Consider the following 18,227-nt stretch of genomic DNA (forward strand, 5'->3'; position numbering starts at 1 on the left):
AAAAGGAAGGTCAAGAGAAACCAGGGAATTATAGACCAGTAAGCCTAACATCGGTAGTCGGGAAAATTCTCAAATCCCTTATCAAGAACTTTATAGTGGAGCATTTAGAAAGCAGTGGCAGAATCAGACAGAGGTCAACATGAATTTATGAAAGGGAAATCATGCTTGACAACTCTGTTGGAATTCTATGAAGATGTAACTAGTAGAGTTGACATGGGGGAGCCAGTTGATATGGTATATTTGGACTTTCAGAAAGCGTTTGACAAAGTCTTGCGTAAGAGATTATTGTGCAAGATTAAACCACATGGGATTGGGGTAAGTGTATTGAGTTGGATAGAAAACTGTTTGACAAAGAGGAAATAAAGAGTAGTGTTATGACACGGGGTAAACCCTCCTGCTTAATTAAAACAAGCAACACAGAAACGATTTACTCCATGCAGTAATTGTGAAAATTCAAGTGGCCAAGAACTATTTAAAGTAAAAATTAACAAATTTACTTCTTAAAGTATGGCAAAGAATAATTAACTAACAGCTATTTATAATTTCTTCCACAAACCTATATTTTACCTTCCCTTCTATAATACTAGTCTGATAAAACTTCCAGTTAAGATTTATAGAAAAATTCAAATTTTAAAACCAGCCAGCAGTCGAATTTTCTCTTTATCTTTGGCGGTAGATTGGCTCTGCAGGTCAGTTTTCATTGATTGTTTACATGCAAACTCCTTCTCTAGACAGGTACCTCTCAGAGAGTTCTGACTAGCAGTCTACAGCTTTGGTCTGGTGGCAGTTCTCCTCTCAACTATTCAATTTTCCATGGTCTTATTCCCCCCCCCCCCCCCCCCCCCCACAAGGCATTGGATTGTGTCATTGGCTTTTAAGATTGTCAATATACTAAATTCAAATTGGATTGGAGTTTGGTATTTTTCAGGGTATAATTTAAACTGATTGGCTTAATTCAAATCTGTCATGTCATTTCCAGGCAACCTGCTACCCTAGCTGCTGGACCAGAAGGTTACATAATAACTTAATGTGAACATTTGGTTCTGTCACTGCTCGCTTTTAACTCTCTTGAAGGTATATTACACCAACATCTTCATAACAGTAGGAATTAAAGGGTCCTTTTCAAATTGGCAGACAGTAACTATTGGTGAAAGGACACCAGCTATTCACACTATATATTAATGATTTGGATGAGGGAAAAAAAATGTAACATCTCAAAGTTTTCAGATGATAGCCAATTGGATGGGAGGGTGAACTGTGACAAGGATGCAACGGTCCTTCAGCATGATCTGGACAGGTTGGGTGAGTGAGCAAATCAATGGCCGATGCAGATACATTGGATAAATACGAAGTTATTCACTTTGAAAGCAAAAACAAGAAAGCAGATATCACCTGAATGGCTGTAAATTGGGTGAGGAGAGTGTGCAGTGGGACCTGGGTGGCCTTGTGCACCAGTTGTTGAAGGTAAGCATGCAGGTGATAAAGAAGGCAAATGGTAAATTGGCCTCTTTTGCGAGAGGTTTCGAATACAGGAACAGGGATGTGTTGTTGTAGTTACACAAGCCTTGGTGAGACTGCACTTAGAATACTATGTGCAGTTTTAGTCTCCTTTTCTGAGGCAGGATGCTCTTGCTCTCAAAGGACATCAGCGAAGGTTTACCAGGCTGATTTTGGTGATGGCAGGACTGACATATGAGGAGAGATTGACTAGGTTAGGATTGTTTTTGTTGGAGTTCAGACGAGTGAGGGGAGATCTCGTAGAGACTTATAAAATTCTAACAGTACGAAGCAGGGTAGACGCAGGGAGGATGTTCTCATTGGTGGGTGCGTCCAGAACTAGGGGCCACCGTCTGAGGATTCAGGGTGGACCATTTAGGACGGAGATAAGGAGACATTTCTTCACCTAAAGAGTGGTGAGCCTGTGGAATTCATTACCAGAGGAAGTGGTTGATGTCAAAACATTGCATGTATTCAAGAGGTGGCTAGATATTGCTCTTGAGGTGACTGGGATCAGTGGTTATGGGGAGAAAGCAGGACTAGGCTATCGAGTTGGATGATCAGCCATGATTGTGATGAATGGCAGAGCAGGCTCGAAGAGCCAAATGACCACCTCCTGCTCCTATCTTCTATGTTTCTATGCTTCTTAAGTGTTTCAATGCCCCTGCATATTAGGTACATACTCTATTTTGTTTTCCGGGCCTTGTTCTAAGTATTGCCACCTTACTTGTTGGTCTAAAACACTTTGACTAAGAAAGCAGTCCAGAGCACATTTAAGAACCACTCTCCCATGTTCCCTACACCCTTACCTCATCCCAAGGGACAGTATTACTTTTCTTGTGCTGTGATAGGCCCAGATAGTATCTCACCACTATCTCTCCTGACTTCTTCAGTTTTAATAAATTATCAGATTGTTTATCTGGTATTAGAAATTTCAACTAAATATTGGAAAGACTGAAGACTTTGTTTTTGGTTCTTGCTCCAAGCTTTATTCTCTTACTATCAACTTTAAATATCTCTAGAACAATAGTCTGTGTTATGAAGGTGCAGGTGTGTATTGTACCTTTAAGAGAGAGAGAGAGGAAGCTGGCAAGGACTGATTAAAAGCACAGAGTGTCCTTAACAAGGTAAAAATGTAACATTTGGCTGACACAGATAGCTGAAGCTGAATTTCCATGGAACAAAAACAATTTCAAATTCAGCCAATCTGTTTAAATTATAGAGACCAAAATCCAATTGAATTTGAATTTTACTGTTTGGGATGATATCAAACCAATGAAATGATCTGATGCTTTTGGGTAAAAAAACAGACATTTTGAACAGTTAGGGGGAGAACTGCCAAGAAAACCAACAAGTATACGCTGCAAGCTAAATAGTTCTCTGAAAGGTACCTGTTCATATGAAAGACCTGTGAAGCAGAATACTGAAGAAAAGACAACAGAGGAAAATCTGCAGAAGAATATGTAAAAAGATTCGACAGCTGGCTGGTTTTGAAATTTGAATTTTTTTTTGTAAATCTTAATTGGGGTTTTTATTGGACCAGTATTGTAGAGTGGGAAATAAAAGATAGGCTTAAGAGGAAGGAGTTGTAAATAATTGTTCAGTGTTCTCTTTTGGACTTAAAGAATAAAATTGTTAACTTTTAGTTTAAATAGTGACCTCTGGGCTAGTTCTTTGCCTCTCGAAATTTAACAGATTACAGCACAAGGTGAGCTTCTCTGTGAGTCGTGTTTAAATTAGCAGAGGGGTTGACTCCATGTTGTAACAGTTTGGGTGTTCTTTGCCGGGATTTAAGTAGTTTGGATCTCAGATTCATGATTTGGATAATTTCATACAGATCCAGTCTGAGTTTTGGACAGATTTGAATAGATTTAGGGGACAAAAAAAGCCCAGTAGATTTAACCACTTGCCAGTTAGTGTCCTAGATCTTTAAATAAAATGTAGGTGAGATATGATTTGGAGGTGCCCATGTTGGAGTGAGGTGTACAAAATTAAAAATCACACAACACCAGGTTATAGTCCAACAGGTTTATTTGGAAGCACTACTTTCAGAGTGCTGCTCCTTCATGAACAACCACTTGATGAAGGAGCAGTGAGACATAGGCATAGAGTCGTAGAGATGCACAGCATGGAAACGGATCCTTTGGTCCAACCTGTCCATGCCGACCAGATATCCCAACCTGCCAGCATCCGGCCCATATCCCTCCAAACTCTTCCTCTTCATATACCCATCCAAATGCCTCTTAAGTGTTGCAATTGTACCAGCCTCCATCACTTCCTCTGGCAGCTCATTCCATACCCATACCAACCTCTGTGTGAAAAAGTTGCCCCGTAGGTCTCTTCTTTATCTTTCCCCTCTCACCCTAAACCTATGCCCTCTAGTCCTGGACTTCCCCACCCCAGGGAACAGACATTGTCTGTTTACCCTATTCATGCCCCTCATAATTTTATAAACATCTGTAAGGTCACCCCTTCGCCTCTGACGCTCCAGGGAAAACAGCTGCAGCCTGTTCAGCCTCTCCCTACAGCTCAGTCCTCCACAGTGCTCCAAAAGCTAGTGCTTCCAAATAAACCCTTTGGACTATAACCTGGTGTTGTGTATTTTTCTAACATAGGTGAGACAGATGGTTTAACTTCGGTGACTTGTGGTTGGTTAAATTAAAAGTGAGAGAAGTGGATCTTAATATGGCTATAGAGGTTCTAGGGTTTGAAGATGATACCCAAGTTTGCCAAAAAGGTTTAGAAAAAGAAAAGATCATGCTCTTAGAATTAGCAAAGAGGTTAGATTTTGGGTTTAACCAAGGACAAAAGTAAAGTTGAAATTGTAAGGGAATTACTCAAACACTTAGGTATTTCAGAGAAACAGACAAATGCAGTAGAGTTAGAAAAATGAGTTAGAAGTTAAGCAAAGAGAGAGAAGAAAATGAGAGAGAAGATTCTTAGTTGAGCAAAGAGAGAGAGAGAAGAAAAGGAGCGAGACAGAGAGTGTGAAGAAAGAGAGTGATAGAGGAAAAAGAAAGAGAGAGAAGGTTCTTAGCTGAGCAAAAATAGAGAGAACTTGAACTTGCAAATTTGTGACTTAGTCAGCAAAGTCAATTTAGCAGGATGGAAATTAAAAAAGAGGGTACAGATATATACAAATATGTCAAAACTCTGCCACATTTTGATGAGAAAGATGTTGAAGCCTTCTTTATTTCATTTGAAAAATTGGTTCGGGAGATGGAGTCCTCCGAGAATTTATGGATAATGCTAGTTCAGACTAAACTGGTAGGCAGAGCTAGTGAGATATTTGCCGCACTGTCAGATGAGGGGTTAAGAGATCATGAAGAGGTTAAACAGGCTATTTTAAGTGCTTATGAATTGGTACCAGAAGCATACAGACAGCAGTTCAGAAACACAAAGAAGGAACCAGGTCAGACTTAGCAGAATTAGCAGATGAGTACATGTTGTACATAAGACAAGCTTCTGGCCAGTTAGTGCCTGATCTTGAGAAGAAGTTGCCTCTGTTGGTAAAGTTTACTCAGAATAGGGGGAGAAGGCAAAAAGTTATAATGTTGAGAGATAGGCAATCTAACCAGTTTCTAAAAGTAAGAGAAGAGTGAATTTGCACTCTTTCTGATCTGTTACCTGAGAGTGTGGTAATTTGTGGGATAGATGGACAGAAATTCAGCATTCCCCTATGTAAGATCAGGTTGGAATGCCAGCTCAAGCCTGGGGAACTAACAGTGGGAGTGATTGACAGTGTCAGTTCCAGGAAGCCAGTTGTTCTTGGGAAAGATTTAGCAGGGTCCAAGATGGGAGTGACACACCTTGTTGTGAAAAAGCCCAAGGAAGACCAAAAAAAAACTGAGGAGTTAAAAGAAAAATATCCTGGTATTTTCCGAGACTGTTTAGTAAGCAGATCCCACTATCATAAGTCACAGCATGAAACAAAAGCTAAAGAGAAAAATGAAGGAGTTGAGATTCAGTTAGCAGACATCCTCTTTGAGGAAATGGTGCAGGGAAAACCTGAACAGGCAGAGGGTCAGACAGAAGTGCTTCGTCCTGAAAGGCTAAGGGATTTGCAACAGCAAGACAAGACGATAAAAAATATATATGTGGATGCGTACTCTGAAAAGGAGGTAGAGAATATTTCTGAGGGTTATTACCTGAAACGTAGAATCCTAAGATGGAAATGGAGACCACGGTTGGTTAGTGCAGAGGAGAAATGGGCCAAAGTACACCAGATTGTGTTGCCAGTAGCATGCATACAGGAAGTTACAAGTAGTACATGAACTACCTGTAGGAGGTCGTCGAGGTGTATGAAAGACTCAGGCTAAAACATGTTTATTGGCTTGGAATGCACAAGGATGTGGTTAACGTTTGCTGTACGTGTCATACATGCCAAGTGGTAGGTAAGCTACAGGTGGTAGTAAAACCAGCACCTTTGTTGCCAATGCCCACATTTGAAGAACCTTTCCTGCGTTCTATAATTGATTGTGTAGGTCCTGAGAACTAGAAGTGGGAACCAGTACTTGTTAATCATAATGGATGTGTCTATCAGATTACCTGAGGCAATTCCATTATGGAGTATCAAGGCAAAAAGGGTGGTAGAAGAGTTAGTAACTTTCTTCACACCGTATGGGCTACCCAGGGAGATTCAGTCAGACCAAGGGTCTAATTTTGCTGCTAGTGGCGAATTATCAATCAAGAGGAAACTGTAGCTTGTTAAATGTCTGATTGGCACTGCAACTTGCCTCTTTAATGTTCAGCTTACCAACCGGACTGAACAATCTGGATGTTGAGAATTCTCAACATAGAAGACCGAGCTGAGACCTAAAACTTCAGCTCACCGTTGGCTGTGAGGAGCCTCCATATTTCTCTGCAGCAAGCAGCATCTCAGGACACAATCCTTGACAATCAATCGCATGCGTACATTCACAACTGAGGTTTCTTTTTAGTCATTTGGAGTTAAGACTTTAATTTCTAAATCCAAAAGTAATGTGCACTATGAACTATGGAATCAGGTATTCACAACAGAACATACTTAGGTCGACACCTCAGTGCAGCAATGTGCATGAGCTGCAAATATAGCAGTATTTTTCCCAGATGTGACATTCAATTGAGCCCCTGTTTCAGATAAACATAAAATATCTCATTATATTGTTTCAGGAAAAGGATGTTTCCCTTGTGTTGTGACCAATATGAATGTCTCAATCAACTTTATCTGTTTATTCACACGTTGCTTGTGGGACTTGGCTCTTTGTTTTTTTTTGTTTAAAATTTTGGGTCCAGTTTGCTTTGGATTCCAGGGGTTTCTGCCTTTTGGACCAGCTTTCTATCTGGGACCTTGACAAAGGCTGTACTGAAGTCCATTGAAACCACATCAGCTGCACCTACCCTCATCAATATGTTTAGTCGCCTTTTCAAAAAAAAACTCAAGTTAGACAAGATCTGCCTCCAACAAATCTGTGCTGTTCAGGGAATAGAGTAAGGAGATGAGCAGTGAAATAAACGAGTTAGGTGAGAACATGAGGAAAATCAAAGCCAAAAGGATTGAAAGGAAGGGCAACCAAAAAGGAAATAGGAAGATTTGGGGAGTCACCTAGACTGAGAGGCTGAGTCTGTGACTCATTCTATGAAGTGTAACTGTGGCCCCCTTCGACTGTGATCCAAATAGCAAGTGTGCAATAGGGCTGAAAATGGCTGCCACATAGCTGGAGTGAGCAGAATAAGTGATTCATTCTCTGAAGGAAGGGACTGCATTTTAGTGCGCTGTGAGATTCTTCAAAGAGTAGAAACATTAAACAGGCCCCAACACAGTGCCGTTGAAAGATACATGTCATCACAAAAGGCTACCTGATGAAGGAGCAGCACTCTGAAAGCTAGTACTTCCAAATAAACCCATTGAAATATAACTTAGTCTTGACCATGTCATACAACATTACAATGGCTGTGAGGCCCAAGCAATAGTTTGCACCCGGGAAAGATTCACACACATTACCAAACTAGCAATCACCTTCCAAGGTTGTACAGATTGCACAGCTGCAGCAGCTGCTCAATTCACACCTTGGATCATAAAGCATCTTGTAGAATTAAAGATGGTTAACTTCTGTACATTCAGTCTTAGAGTTGCAGATAAAATGGCATTCACTCACATGCAGATGATGAGTGAATGTTTTAAAATGTAGTCATGTATTTACATTGAAGTGCCACATACGGGTTCTCAGAAAGGTTGTCTCTTTTGTTTTTCTCCCACTACACCTAGCTGCAATCTCACACTCGGTAGTGAAGCAGAAGCAGCCTGCCCTGTTGACTTTGGAGATTTGGTTTGGTGGCCCTAGGGCAATTGTGGCTGGAGAATTCAGATATGCTCTGTCTGTCCTGCCCAGAGGCAGGTTCAGCCTCCTTGGTGTGATCCACTCCCAGCGATGAGAGTGACAGGCAGGGTGGAGGTGGAAGGCCTGCTCACCTCTGAAGTGAACTGACATAACACGCACAGAATTTACATTTTCACTTTTGGATACTTATTTTCTTCTAATTATTTCCTAGCCATCATTAAATCCTCCGGGAAGAACCACATGTGATGTTGTGCTTTTAAATCGATGGAGTGTGCGGAACTATGAAGTACAACGTGGTGATGTCATCTCCCTGGTGTAAGTAATATATCTTGTAGTTTTCAGTAAAATGGATATGTTTCTGAATCACTTTTCAGCTTTGAAAATGTACATTGATTGTGTTACTGGCTTGTGTGTTTGTTTCAAAGGCAATCTTCAGAGTATAATCTTGTGACTGGTATTCACGTTTTCAATTAAAGAATTCTCTAAAAGAACCATATTTGTTAAATATTTTTGATATTGATGTGATTGGTTGTTTTCTGTTTGCTTGCCTGGATCTGTTTGGTGTGATTCATTATTTCATGTCATCCAGTTATGAAAATGAAAGATTGCAGAAAGCATCAGATAAAACTATGCCTAGCTTCACCCTAACAGTCTTCTGTACTCTGTAGATTTCCTTGGCCATGTATCATTTTGTGAAGGAAGCAATCATGAAACAGAATAAAATGCATTGAATTAATATTGTTTTAAAACTCAATTGACTTACCTCTTTTCTTGTAATATTTCATATCTGAAAGTAGAGCAAAATATGAAATAAACTTCTCTATGAGAAGTTTGGGGTGGCATGGTGGCTCAGTGGTTAGCATTGCTGCCTCACAATGCCAGGGACCTGGGTTAGATTCCAGTCTCGGGTGACTATCTGTGTGGAGTTTGCACATTCTCCCCGTGTCTGTGTGGGTTTCCTCTGGGTGCTCCAGTTTCCTCCCACAGTCCAAAGATGTGCAGGTCAGGTGAATTGGCCATGCTAAATTGCCCACAGTGCATTAGTTAAAGGGAAATGGGTCTGGGTGGGTTACTCTTTGGTGGGTCGGTGTGGACGTGTTGGGCCGAAGGGCCTGTTTCCACACTATAGGGAATCTAATCTAATCTTTTTTGCTGCCTTTTCCCGGAGGGTTATGAGAGTTACTGTTCTCCTCCTCGAAGCTAGATAAATCTTCCAACTTCTATTCCTGTCATGGACTCTACCTCCAAACTGACAGCAAGCATTCTTTGCAGTGAACAATAAAGTGCTTTTTTTGTTTAAGGTATAGGCCTAGCTAACATTTATCCCGTTTGCTCCCTCAACTTTCAGTCCATTCTTAGGCTAAGCTGTTTGTTTCTGGAAGCAGAAACACAAAGTTACAGCCCACACAAAGGAAGGATCCCTGCAACCTATTTCCATGGTAACATGGTACATTGAGGATACTAACTTTAGCTTCAAAACCAAACCTTTTGACACTAATATCTATATGATGAATTGATAACTCCAATGGAGTTAACAGTCCCTTTTTCAGATTAGCTGTTTCCACTAACACCTATCACCTCTGTTTTCTCCCTTTACCCTTATCCCATCACTCCCCCTTTTCCCATCGCCTCCCTCCCCTTCTCCCATCACCCCCTTTCCCCCTTCTCCCATCACCCCCTTCCCCATCACTCTCCTTCCGCCTTGTCCTCTTACCCTCCATTCTCCCATCTCCCTCCCTCCCCTTTCCCCTCTTTCCATTGCCCCCATCTCCCCCCTTTCCCTGACCCATGTCTCCCCTTTCCTTATCTCCCCTTTCCCCATCTTGCACCTCTCGTTCCTACCCTCTTCTCATCTCTCCCATCCTACCTTGTTTACAAAGATGGTCTAACTTCTTCCACCAGATAATTACTTTTATATGATTTATATCTCTTATTGGGTAAACAAGTTACAGCCCTCTCGTCTCTACTGAGCTCAGAGATAGTGCATCAATTTTCTTACTTCCAAACCTCAACTTATTAATTAAACAGACATTACCCTTGAACTGTTATTTTAAGTCTCTTTACCAGTTTCTCAACTAAATGTTTCCATTTACCTTCATTTAAAATTAAATTTCAGTTATGCAGAGTTTCCAATCTCTGGCACTATCCTTTATATTGATGCCCATGAAATTATTGAGGCAGCATCTTCATTTATGGATGTTGAGTTCCTGATGGCACAACCTGATGTGATCCCAAAACAGTTAATGAATACATTAGATGAGCTGCAGTAAACCGGTGTTCAAGGGAAGGCTGACATGCAGAGATATTCCTTTTGGTGCCAAAGAGTGAAGTTGATTTATATGTTTTGGTTGATACAAAAATTGAATATGCCAGTACGTTAATTGTAATAAACTTCTCCCTTCTACTTAATTAGACAGTACTTGACTGACTGAGTTTAATTTTCTCCTTGCAAATAATTGACCTGATCTCTTGCATTCTATGCTGCACTCTTAATTGAGATTCTGAGTCAAAACCTGGGAACCATTTATTTTCTGAGCAGTCAATGTGCCTGTGACTAGAATTTAGCAGTTACTAAGAAGACAGTTTGTCATTTGAAAAACAGAATTTAACACGCATAAACATTATTTTAGTTTACTGTCTGTAAAGTACACTTGTGCATTTTTATGATGTAAAATTCATTGTTACAAAATATATTGAAGTTATTCTGTTCCTGATTGCTGAAGAATATTGGTGATGATGTTTCTGTATTTAAGCCAGCTGCTGTCAGTCCAGTGGCCTTAGTTAAAAACTTGACTGTGTATTTGAACCCCAGTTCAGGCTTTACATTGTCTGAGCACTCCTGGAATGCTGTATTGAGAGGAAGCAATGTTTTTAAGAGTTTTTTAAACTTTGCTTATAGGATGTGAGCATCACTGGCAAGGATAATTGTTTTGAACATCCCTCTTTGTCCTTTCAAAAGTGGTGATGAATGCCTTATCAAACCACCTACCATGTTAGGAAAGGTGTCCGATGGTTTTGGCCCAGCAACAGTGAGGAATGCGATATATTTTCAGGTCAAATGGCATATGATTTGGAGGGGATATGAAACTCTCCCATTTGCAACCCTTGCGATTCCAGTTGTTCCAGGTCACAGATTTGAAAGGTTTAGCCTTGATGAGCTACTGTTGTGTTTTTTGTGGAGAGTGCAGGCTGCTTCCATAATGGAATGCTGATTGAATGAGTGAATATTCCAAGTCATGGATGGCATGACATTACTTGAATCATCCGCTTGCTTTCTCTCCATGGATGCTGCCTCATCTGCTGTGATCTCCAGCATTTTTTGTTTTCAGTCATGATAATCATTTTGTTCTGGATGATACTGATTTTTTTTTTGCTAATTGTTGAAGCTGTTGTCATCCAGGTAACTGGGGAGTATTCTATCACCCTCTCCACTTGTAAATATAAGGTAACGTTGTCATAGTCTTACCAAAATATAGGGCTGCTCTCCCAATTGAGAGAGGTGATTGGTAATGAAATAACCTGGGGGTCACTATGCCTCAGGTGAGGGGAGATATTGAGAAGGAGAGAATTCATGGTAACCTCAGCCAGTGCGTGAATTGAACCCAGACTATGGCATCACACTGCATGACAAATCAGCCACCCAGCCAACTGACCCCCATTCCTTGCCTTTTTACCTTGTGTATGGTGAAGAGTCTTTGGGGAGGCAGGAGGTGAGTGATTCCATCATGAATTTCAGGTCTCCAACTTGCCCTTGTAGCTACAGTATTTGAATGACAATTATGGTTAAGTTTCTGGCCTGTAGTAAACACCAGGATATTTATCGTAGTGGGGTGGGGGCAGATTTAGTAATGAAAACCCCGTTAACTGTTAAGGGGGATGGTTAGATTCTCTCTTGTTGGGTATAGTCATTTTCTGGGCCCTTGTGCACCACAAATAGTACTTGTCAAATATTTGTCTTGATTATTGTCCGGATCGTTTTGCTTGTGGGCACAGACCGCATCATTATCTGATGAATTGTGAACAGAGAACTAACTATTGTACAATCATCGATGAATATTGGCATTTCTAAATCAATGATGGAAGAAAAATCATTGATGTAACAGTGAGGATGGCAGGCCCTAAAACAATGCTGTCTTTCAGTTGTGCCTCTCTGGTGGTTCAGATAACTGTTTACAAATATATGACACTACTTAATAATAGGAATTCTTTGAGTGGCATTATCCACATTCTTTCTTGAACACTAATATTAAAAGCAAATTGTCTAAGATGTTCGTGGCAATAGCAATAATTCAAGTTAGAAATGTGACTTTTTAAGAACGTGTGTTGAAGATGCAAATTAAATCCGTTGGTTTAGTGTTTGTATATTTGCTTCAAAATATATGCAGATGGAACAAGTCCATTATATCACCGACAGTTTGGCCGAGGCATAGGACAATTGGAATATTATGTTGTTTTAAACCTTTTTAACAATTTTCTACAAAAATCATATATCATACTTTATTTCTGGAGATAAATTGGTATGTTCCACTTCAGCTTTGAAATGCTTATTTAGTTTTATTATTCTACTTGCTAAATCTATGTAATTTTGCTTTTTTTTGGATGTAATGGCGAAAATGGTTTCTGGATTCAGGTGGTTCTGCTGTAATGCCATAGTTACTTTCCAGCGAAACATTGCTTAATCGAAAATCACTTAATATAAATAATGGGGCCTTTGGGAAAAGTGGGCTTAAGGGCAAACCAGCAAAAAATATCATTCACCATCGCTTAAAAAACATCTAAAAGTATAACACAACGTACAGCACAGCCTGAATTAAATCAGATTTATTAACAAAATAAATTTAACACAATATATGTAAAAACTGTAGAAAGCTGCTCTCAATACAGTACCTCCCTCAGAAAGCTGCTCTGTCAGCAGCTAACATCGTGCATCATGGAACAGCATGAAGATCAGCGCATGCACAGAATGAAGCGTGCAAACCGATCCCCACTGGAATCGCGCTATTGCGAACAGAGATAAGTGTTCTCGAAAATACCGTTCCATAATTCTTCAGTGATGTTGTAGCCAAATCACGCTACTGGAACACGCGTTATCCAAGAAGTACCTGTAATTAATTTTCTTTTGTGTGAATTTTCATCAGAAGGCTGAAGTTCTGCACTAAGCCACAAGATGGCAATGCTTAGCTGACTAAAATACTGTTTTGGAGCCAGCAGGAATTAAGTTCCTTTGTGTAGTTTTAAGCAGGAAATATTCTAAGCATTGGTGTTGTTTGGTACCAATTCTTTGAACAGAAATTAAGTTAAATTAACAACTTAGGCTATTCCTAGGTCAGTTAAAAATAAAATTTGTCTGGATATTAGTGAAAGTGGGAGATAGTTTCACTTTGTGAAGTATTACAGTATTGCTTTTCCAGAATAAAGGGGCAACAGTGTGGCTCAGTGGTTAGCACTGCTGCTTCACAATGCCAGGGAGCCAGGTTCGATTCCACCCTTGAGTGACTGTCTGTGTGGAGTTTGCACATTCTCCCCGTGTTTGCATGGGCTTTCTCCAGGTGGTTGGGTTTTCTCCCACAATAGGTGGGGTTAGCCATAGGAAAAGCAGGGTTACAGGGTGGGGGTGGGTCTAGGTGGGACACTCTTCAGAGGATTGGTGTAGATTCGATGGGCTGAATTGCCTGCTTCCACATTGAAGGGATTCTATGACTTTGGAGTGTACAGACATGACGGCTTCAGTTCTTATTTGCTAATTTATTTCTACTATTGTTGCACATTATGAAATGTGATATTAAATAATTGTTGTATTTAGTGTTCAAAAGTATTTTGACTGGCATTATCTATAATAATAATACAATTTAATATTATTTATGTTTCTATTTATTGGCAAAATATACCGTATAATCAATGTTCGTTAGAAAATCTGTTACTAATTTCCAGATTTATGCTTTTAACTATCTCCCCTCAATCTTATATCTACAATACTCCAGCTTTTATAATCAAACGTTTATGTGAAGTTAGATTTTCAGGATCTGTTATTCTGTCTGTACTCATTATTTCTACTATAATACTACCCTCACTAGACATTTCTGGCAATTCATAATTGTTACCAGACCTTCACTACTGTCTCCACACCATAGTATTTATTAATAAGCCAAACAATTGCCAATAATGTACATTTCTAGGAAACATTCACATCATGTATTGTTTCATGATGTTCTGCCTCACCTGAGATTTTAACATTTGCAAGATGTCAACATTTTGTTGTCACCCTTCTTTGGCTCAATCTAAATTACAGAGTTTTCACATCAGACACCCTTGCTTTATGTCCAAGTTATTGATATAGGAAGTGAGCAGCAACTAGCCCTGAATCATGTGGAACATTACTATGCAGTTTGAATGGCTTTAACAGGTTGTAATGTACAAGTTTGAGGCCTAGACAACTGAAGGCATGTCTGTCAATGCTGGAGCAATTATATAAATGGGAATCTAAAAGCATCCAGAATTAAGAGTACAGACATCTTGAAAGCTGCACTAGCTGGGAATCATTACAGAGGTAGAGAGTGACAGGCCTCGTGGGACTTTTAAGGAAGGATGATATTTTAAACTCAAGTTACTTGGTTGAGAGCCAATGTATGCCAGACAGCATTGGGCTGGTAGGGGTAGAATGTAGTGGGAGTTTAGACATGAAAAGTAGAGGTTTGGAGGGTGGAGTGTGTGAGACCTATCAGGACTGCATTGAAATGGTCCAGTGTTTAGGTAAAGTTACAGATGAATGTTGCAGTAATAGATGGAATGAGTCACGACTGACATCTGGCAATGTTATGATGGTGGAAATGCATTATCTTAGTGGCAGGAATATTAAGTCAAAAGCTCATCGCGGGATTAGATGTAATCGCAGTAAGTACCTGACCTTTTCATTTTGGTTGCATATACAATAAATTATCTTCTATATTGCTTTAGTGTAAGGGGATAATTTTCCAAAATAAAAGTTTGAAATATATGTATGCAAACATTTGTGGATCTTTTAACAGACCTTTTTTAAATTAAAAATATATTTGACTGTGTAAGTAATTTGGCATGTGTGCTAATAGTGCAGTAATTGCTTAAAAGCAGGGCAGCAAAAGAAGGAACTGATTGACAGTTGAGGAGAGGGGGGAAGTTTCTAGAAATTCTGAATGAAACTCTAAATAGTTTAAGATGAGGCTGATGAATAGGAATGTGACTGAGAAAAGAATAATTGATTTTGATTTTACTATCATGTGTACTCAAGTATAAAAGTACAGATGTACAGTGAAAAGTGTATAATATCGACACGCAAGGCACCATCTTAGAAACAAATACCTACATACAGAATCTTAAGAACAAGGGAGAAAAGAAGAACAAAGTTAAATGTTAAATGTTGCAGTAATTATAGTACAATGACGGCTTCTGACTTTTAAGTAGAAAATAAAGAAAGAAAGCTGAAAGTTCAAACATTACAGTCTTTCTTAAGTACTGTCAGATCTTATCAATGTTGATGGTAATGAGATTGTAACTTTACTAGAGCCAGATGTAGGACAATTGTTTGAAATAGCTGCAAAAAGGAATTGGCATCAGAAATTAGCCGAAGTCAAAACGGATGTATAGCTTGATGATCTGGATTATAAACTGTTGAAAGACTTAGAGAGGAAGTAACAGATGCTTTGGCCACAATTATTCAGTTCTTTTTGGATTTGTTATAATGATATTGTTGCAAAACGGTAAGAGTGGAATTTTAACAAATCAGACCCACACACAGGTAAGAGATCAGTAGTGATTGGCAAATCATTTGTAATTAAAGTCGATTTTGCTATAACTTCTTAAATTAGATTTAGTTTCACAACCAGCCAGAGAAGGCAGGCAGAATGATATTCCTATTTAGTTGTAACACGGCTTTCTGGATGATGGGATCCTGATGTCAGAAAGGCTGAGAAAGGCTGTAGTGTTAGCAACCTCAGGACTGGAAAGAGGGTTTGAGAAGGCTGTTCTCTCCCTGGCCTGGAGATCCTATTGTACATTTAAGAAACTGAAGTGAGATTGTTATATTCCATGAATAGGAAGAAAGAGGCCAACTAAACGAAATAAGCATAGATGTAAGTTGTTAAGTAAGTGAGTAACAGGAACTGGAAATGTGTTGCTGGAAAAGCGCAGCAGGTCAGGCAGCATCCAAGGAACAGGAGAATCGATGTTTCGGGCATCAGCCCTTCTTCAGGAAGCTGAAATGTCGATTCTCTTGCTCCTTGGATGCTGCCTGACCTGCTGCGCTTTTCCAGCAGCACATTTTCAGCTCTGATCTCCAGCATCTGCAGTCCTCACTTTCTCCTCGAAGTGAGTAACAGGAGCATGGCTTCTTGAACGTGGATACAGTGCCCAAGATGTTCTCCAATACTCTAGATGGCCAGGAAAGGGAATGGTATAATACTTTGAGATTCCAGGCCCCATCCTCTGGCTTGCCTAACATTTTCCTGCACAGCAGTCCTCAGCCCAACGCATCTTGCAGCTTTATTTTAAAGTCATTCATTGATTCTATCACATTAAACGTTGCCAAGTCTCATCTAATTTACTCACTGGTTTGTTTCAGAATATGTTCTGAGAAACTATCTCAAAAGCATTTATGAGTTCCACATCCAGGTTCCTACTGCCAATTTGATTTTACCTAAAAATCACTTATGATTATTGCTGTTCCTTTAGACAAACACACAATTTTGCTTTCTTTTATACTTTGCCCCTTGACTGTGACCACATTGTGGGACAGTGATTTGGTTGCAACGGATGAGAAAATTAAACAAAACACATTGAAATGCCAAGTGTTTGTCTTAAGCCTTTAAACAGTGCGATACAGACAAAACCCAGGTTATTTTTGAGAAACAATGAATGAAGCAGAGACCACTATGGTGATGCAGAGAAGCACTGGATTGTGTTATTAACCAAGCAGGATGCTGGTAAGAGTTGGCTATGTTTGCTGTCTCATTGGAAAGTGCACTTATAATTGCTCATCTGGAGCACATATTTTACAACAATTCTTGTATAATTTTCTTGGAGTCAACCCAAGTCTATACATGCATTGTGGAGACGGTCCCCGCCAATTTTAAAAAAGCAATGATTCGCAGTAAGTAATGATTATCTTTATTAGTGTAGAAAGGAGCCATTATCCCCAGCTATTCCTGTGAATTTAATAGCTATCATTAATAGTCTTTGAAACTTGGGATAAGACTTTATATAATGAGTCCAGATTATACCAAGCATACGTGCTGCAACATAGCAGAAATGCTACATAGATGAAATAATCAGACCTTGAATTGGAGCAATCCTTGGCAGGACACAGAATCCAAACTTTAAACTAGTATTCACTTTTTAAGAAAAAGTCTAAAAAGACATTCACTTGCAGCATCAGGTACTCAGCTTCAGTGTCATATCATTCAATTTTTATAGCTTCCCCAAAAGCATTAACAGCAGGAATTGCCTATGGCCCTGAACTAGATCAATGATATCATTGGGTGCTCATCTTTACAACAAGTTCATTTTTCTGGCAGTTGCCTGCAATACAGCATTAAGGAAAAAAGAACAGTGTCTCCTATGTCATTGTAATGCTATCAGTCCATACTCGTTTGTCAGAAAACAAAGTGGCTAATTCACTTGGGAAATGCAGCAAATCGTTTTTTTCCAGCACATTGCCAGAGGCCTGTTTGACAATTAATTTCAAACTTTCTTTCAACATCCTTGGGTAAAGTCATGTCTCTAAATAATTGCTAGTTACATTGTGTTGTATTTCACCTGCCTGTTGCGAAGAGCATATGGTCAATTGCTGTTGGAATGTTGCTATCTCTGGTTCAGTGGATCTATCTTATAGGCTTCTATCTAAATATGTTTTGGAGAAGCTTTTCTTTCATTCTGGGACACCGAACATTTGTCAACAAAATGTACTCTACTATGGTAGCCTATTATGACTCTTTACTGGCAAATTCTCAATTAATAGACAGTCAGAACTTTATACTTCCTGCCTGAAGAATGACTGCCTAATTAACAACAATTGTCAAGGGTAGAATGTATTCTTTACGGTTCAATGTCTTCCACTGTTCTTTGGTGTATTGTATATTGAAACTGAAAGTGAGATTGAATTTTTACTTGTAAATTATCTGTTATGATGAGCAAGGTAGAGGTACTCCAGTTAAATGCTATAACCTACAATCACAAAAGTTAAATTGGATCTTAAATTAGTTTGGGACTAAAAGGACATCATGAAGAAACCGTGTTGGCAAACTAGAATGAATTACAAATGATCTTAAAGGCTGCAGGAAATTATTCCAGTTTCAGCTGTTTTTTAAAAAAACTCCTTTCCTATACTACTCTATCGAGCTACAGCCTGCAATATTTAGTTGGATAGGATGTGTTGTGGGA

The 18,227-nt window shown here is 39.4% G+C and overlaps 1 protein-coding gene across 7 annotated transcripts in view; it reads left to right on the top strand.

The window, feature by feature from the left end:
* immp2l (inner mitochondrial membrane peptidase subunit 2) overlaps positions 1-18,227 on the top strand; it is a 531,344-nt gene that overhangs the window by 28,212 nt on the left and 484,905 nt on the right. For all 7 annotated transcript variants that reach the window (XM_072552094.1, XM_072552096.1, XM_072552097.1 and 4 more), the window contains exon 3: positions 8,029-8,132. In XM_072552094.1, the coding sequence (XP_072408195.1) occupies positions 8,029-8,132 (104 nt within the window). The remainder of the gene's footprint in view (positions 1-8,028; positions 8,133-18,227) is intronic.

The sequence above is a fragment of the Chiloscyllium punctatum genome, chromosome 32, assembly GCF_047496795.1.
Source record: "Chiloscyllium punctatum isolate Juve2018m chromosome 32, sChiPun1.3, whole genome shotgun sequence".
Lineage (NCBI taxonomy): Eukaryota > Metazoa > Chordata > Chondrichthyes > Orectolobiformes > Hemiscylliidae > Chiloscyllium > Chiloscyllium punctatum.